At 33.4% G+C, this 4,940-nt stretch overlaps 1 protein-coding gene across 7 annotated transcripts; it reads left to right on the forward strand.

Moving 5' to 3' along the window:
* Positions 1 to 2,665: 2,665 nt before the first annotated feature.
* LOC130979399 (L-aspartate oxidase 2-a, chloroplastic-like) lies at positions 2,666 to 4,723 on the forward strand. 7 transcript variants are annotated; one of them, XR_009086643.1, is made up of 5 exons: positions 2,666 to 3,152; positions 3,388 to 3,627; positions 3,788 to 3,909; positions 4,000 to 4,080; positions 4,439 to 4,723. XR_009086643.1 is itself a non-coding variant. In XM_057902833.1 (5 exons), exons 1-5 carry the CDS (start codon positions 2,826 to 2,828, stop codon positions 4,502 to 4,504), a joined length of 771 nt encoding a protein of 256 aa, XP_057758816.1. In that variant the 5' UTR covers positions 2,683 to 2,825; the 3' UTR covers positions 4,505 to 4,723. The 7 variants fall into 7 exon arrangements, 5 of the variants coding, with proteins under 5 accessions (XP_057758818.1, XP_057758816.1, XP_057758817.1 ...); XR_009086642.1 differs by having other exon boundaries at positions 2,669 to 3,152; positions 3,993 to 4,080; XM_057902833.1 differs by having other exon boundaries at positions 2,683 to 3,152; positions 3,853 to 3,909.
* The last annotated feature ends 217 nt before the right edge of the window (positions 4,724 to 4,940 follow it).

Below are 4,940 nucleotides of genomic sequence, written 5' to 3' on the forward strand. Positions count from 1 at the left end.
ATGAGTGGATCTAAGGAGTAATTCAAATCATATTGATTCGAATTACATGTAAACGTGACTCACATTAGTTCGAATGAGGCTGATTCGAACTAATCCACCATGTTGACATTTATAGTAATTCGAAACAAGTTGATTCGAATTGGACACATAGTAATCTATACAATTATTTTGATGCTCCAACAATTATATCGATATGGAACCAATGCTAAATCGAATTCAATTAGTTCAATTATACGAGTCTATGAAAAAAATTTGTATTTTATAAATTTTAAAAATTTTTATTATGTGATAAGTTAGTAAAAGAGTATATTACAAATTTTTATAGTGCTCATCATAACAATATTTAATTTAAAAATTGTTATTTAAATTTTAGTTGTACTCATTACAAAATAATAATTATAATATTTTTTTTATAAAACTTCGGTAAAAGATGCCATGAGTATTAAAAAAGTAATCAATTTACAAAAATTGGCTTACAAACTTTTTATAGTACTCATAAAATCTTCTAAAATATTTTCACATTTTATAAAATTATTTACAATAATAATAATAATAATAATAATAATAATAATAATAATAATAATAATAATAATAATAATAATAAGAGATAAACCTCAATGTAGTCTCTAAACTTAAAAGTTCCTCAGAGTCATCTTCGAATTTGCACACCGGGACTCAAAGTTGTCCTTCCGGTAATTTCTAGACACCTGGCGCAACCGGAAAACTTAGCTGGTAGCGTTCGTGACACGTGGGACTTACAACGGCTAGCTGATGTGGCAGAGTAAACTCTCCCGCATCAATTTGGTCCCTCAGGTGAAGTTAAAACCATAATCCCCAAATTTAAAAGCCACATTGCTCAATCTGTTCTCTTCTCATCGGTGTTGTGTTCTTGTCTTCTCCCTCTTTGAAGCCCGACGGTTATGGCAAGTACAAGCAATGCAGCTGGGAGCTCGAACAACCCACGATCATTTGGAAGTATCATGAGGAGAATGAACAAAAACAGAGAAGCTCGTTTGCCAGAATGGTGTGCCTGCGGGTCGAGACCGATGCTGCGGTGGTCAGGGATGGATTCTAATCCAGGAAAACTGTTCCTGGGTTGTCCAAACTACAATGTAAGTATTATTGTTGTTGATTGCTGTATTTAAGGATATAAATTTTGCTGATTGAATTTTTTTGGATGTGCAGACTGTGGGTAAGAAATGGTGTGGATTGTTTTTGTGGGTTGATAAAGTTTTGGAAGATGTCATGCCATGTGATGATAGAACAAGACATTCAGTTGATGATGAAGAATGAAAGATGAAGATGGCTTGGAAATTTGGTAAATTAGAAGCTGAAATTAGGGTTCTAAAAATGGGGAGAATTTTGATGTTTGTATTCATGCTGCTGATTGTAATTGGTGTTCTTGTATTAAAGATGAATAGACAGCAAGGTCAACTGTATCTAGCAAAAAATAAATGACATGCATGTTATATGCATATGTTGTTCATGTACTTGTTTCTGTCTTTTTGTTTGAAAGAAATGCAAATTAAAGTGTTTGATTATATGCATACTTCTGTTCCTGGACTTCTTTTCAATGAAATAGAAATGGACAATATTTGAATTACTTTTAAGTCTGTAACAAAGGATAAAATATAAACAAAAGGCTGACAAAACTCAATTAAATAAAGTCATAATTTATATTGGTAATGTTTGATTCAAAAAAAGCATTATAGAGCCAAAATACCAAGTATATCAAAGTTGTTAACATATTGACCTGGTAAAATTCAAATACTAAAATCCATAACACTAGGACAACGTTTAAGGCATTGTAAACAACTTCAGCAAAATAGATACAAAAAAACAACCTTCTTTCCCTAAACATAATCATCATAATCTTCATTTTTTGTGTCTGGGTGCCTTGAATTCAGGGTTGGGCACAAACTTCATGAAGTTTGCAAGTCTTGTAGCAGTTTTCTGTGTTACACCTTGCATAGGGTTAGTGGGGGATTCCTTGATGTATGACTACTTCCTGGTGGGGTAGCAGCAGGTGGGGTGGTTGCTGATGGATTGCTACTTCCTGAAACTATGTAGAAGAAACACACACCCGAAAATTCCCCAAAAGTATATGGGAGTGAACTTGATAGCACTTACAAAATTCAGAATTAACTTCCCACCAGGTTTCCACCACTTATAGATATCTGACTATAGCAAACATTGCAGTAATGAAGGAAAATGAGAAATGGTAGTTAATGACAAACATAAATCAGTAAAACTAACATATAAGGATGTGAAACACTAAATAATTTTTAGTGTTGTAAAGCTGATTTGGACAAGAAATAAGTACCTGTCCAAAACAGAAAACCGGAACAAGGGGTTGGCTCTTCTGCATGGTTATGCGGATAAATCCTTTTCTTGCCTTGAGATAGGCAGTCTAAAGGGTAAAAATATCTTAATATCACTAACCCATTTAAAGTTTTTAACAAAAATCATGCAATGACAATAATGATGCTCATCTTGAAAGACACAATTTATTTCAAATCTTCTTCAGCGTGTCTTTAAAATCAGTAGAAAGGAGAAATACAGCACAAAATCAAATATCAAGAAAAACCAGCAAGATGTAGGCACTAAAAGATCTAACTAACATAATGTAGTCATTATACAAGAGGGAGAGGAAGTTTTTCTTTGTTGCTGGTGTAAGACCCAACCATGTCCATATAAGTCTCAGTTTGGCAGAGAGACAAATACTGAGAGACAGATACTGAGAGACAAGAATTAAAATAAGTCTCAATATTATGTTTGGTATAAAATATCATTCAAAATAAAACACAGAGACTAAAATAAATGAAATGACCAAATTATCCCTACTAATTAAAAGAAAAAAAACAAAAATAAAACCCAAATCCAATCCTTCAGACAACCATTTCCCCTTCCTCCTTTCTCAATCCCTAATCTCCCGTCATTTCACCCAATTTCGCCGCGTCAATCTCTTGCTTGGCGTCGAGTTCGCCGTCGACGAGGAAGCCTTGCCACCGTTTCATCAATTCCTTCGCTTTTTACGGTTCTCTCCATCTGTCTCTCTCTTTCTCTCTTGCTCTCTCTCACTTTCTTCTGTTAGTTGTAGGGGCAATTTGGCTGCTATTCATGCTGGAAACAGGGGCTATCCTCCGAATAAGGTATGTAAGCTGATGATTATGATAATTTTGATACCAAATTTCTGATGTTTCCTTGTCTTTGCAAAAGGGTAAAAATTTCAACAAAGGGCATCTGTAAAAATTTGAACAGAACTGTTCTTATTATAGAGATGATTATTTTGAGCATGATAGAATTACATATATACTTGTAAGCAATCACTGATTTCTCTGACTACTGCATCAAGTTTTGTACTAAGTATGACCCTTCCTTTTCCAGGTTGTCTGTACTGAAGGACCCGACAGAGTCAGAGAATTAATTGCCATAGGCGCTTCATTTGATCATAGAGAAGATGGTAACTTGCATCTAGTGAGGGAAGGGGGTCATTCACATCGTCGAATTGTTCATGCTGCTGATATGGCTGGAAAAGAAATTGAAAGGGCTCTGCTAAAGTCAGTTGTTAATCCTAATATTTTTGTGTTTGAACACCATTTGGCTATAAATCTTCTCACTTGTCAGGTTTGTTTTCTCTGATATTATTTTATTTTTATACTAATGGTTTTGTACCGTATCCCTTACTGGTACCTCGCTCCAAGCATGCTGGTATTTGTCAAACATTTGAAGTTTTAAATTCATGGGCTCCATTCACTTGAAATTGTTGCTGTTCAAATTTTACTAGGTACATTTTGAATGTCTCAGTGCGTTCTCTAACTAAAAATATAAAATATGCCACTGGTGTTGTAGAATGGATCTGATATCACTTGTGTTGGTATTGACACTCTGAATACTGAAACATTAGAGGTGGGGAAAGTGATTTTGTGCAATTGCTTGAGAAAGATGTTATTGCTATTGTTGAATATATTTCTGAATTTTCACCTTTGTAGTTTTTAGGTGGTAAGATTCCTTTCAAATGTGACTTTGCTTGCATTAGGTGGAGCTGGACATATTTATCCCAAAACTACAAATCCTCTGGTAGACCTCTTTTCTATTAATAAGATAGTTTTATCTTGAAAACTAAAGTTTACAAATAAACTACTGATTATTGTTATTTACTCATTTGCAACATCGTATTAATTTATTCTGATGATACACTATAAATTTAGAAATAGCATGATTAAAATATAAACAAAATTAATAAGGTCTAGTTTAAGCTGAAATTGTTGATTGATTAAGTGGTTTTCTTTGTCCTTGTAAGTGTTAATTGATGGCAGTGAAGTGATCCATCTTATTCTGGTTGCACACTTAATATGTTGACTTGCTTATAGTGCATGACCTGCATTTTATGGTCTTATTTTTTTAATTTAACTTGTTTATCTTTTTGTTATCGAAGGTGGCTACCGGAGATGGAATTGCCATGGCACACCGAGTTCAAGCTGTGATTTCAAACATGGAGTAAGTAGATGAAGGCAAAAGGATACATAACTTATGCATCACAAAATCTCTTGAAGGCAAAAGGAACTACATATTAAGTTATAGTGTTGGGTTTTAAATTGCAGCATGAGTATTTATGTGTAATTTGTTTGTATTTGTAAACATGTTGTAAAAGCATGTATATGAATGAATTAGATTGACGTTGACATTAAATTCTTGAAATTAGATTGGCTGTTTTGGGAAATTCTTGTATTCTTTACCTAATTCCAAACAAAACAACTGCAAAATCTGATCCAACTAAAAAGTTATATTATCATAATATCATACAAAGCATTTAATATAGATGGGAATAACAACTTGCTAATAACATAGATGGAAGGACACTGAATTTAGCATATTGAACTCATTAATGTAAATTCAGGAAGCATTAGTTTAAATATTCAATATGTAACATTACCTTG

The sequence above is a fragment of the Arachis stenosperma genome, chromosome 5 (genome assembly GCF_014773155.1).
Source record: "Arachis stenosperma cultivar V10309 chromosome 5, arast.V10309.gnm1.PFL2, whole genome shotgun sequence".
Taxonomy (NCBI): domain Eukaryota; kingdom Viridiplantae; phylum Streptophyta; class Magnoliopsida; order Fabales; family Fabaceae; genus Arachis; species Arachis stenosperma.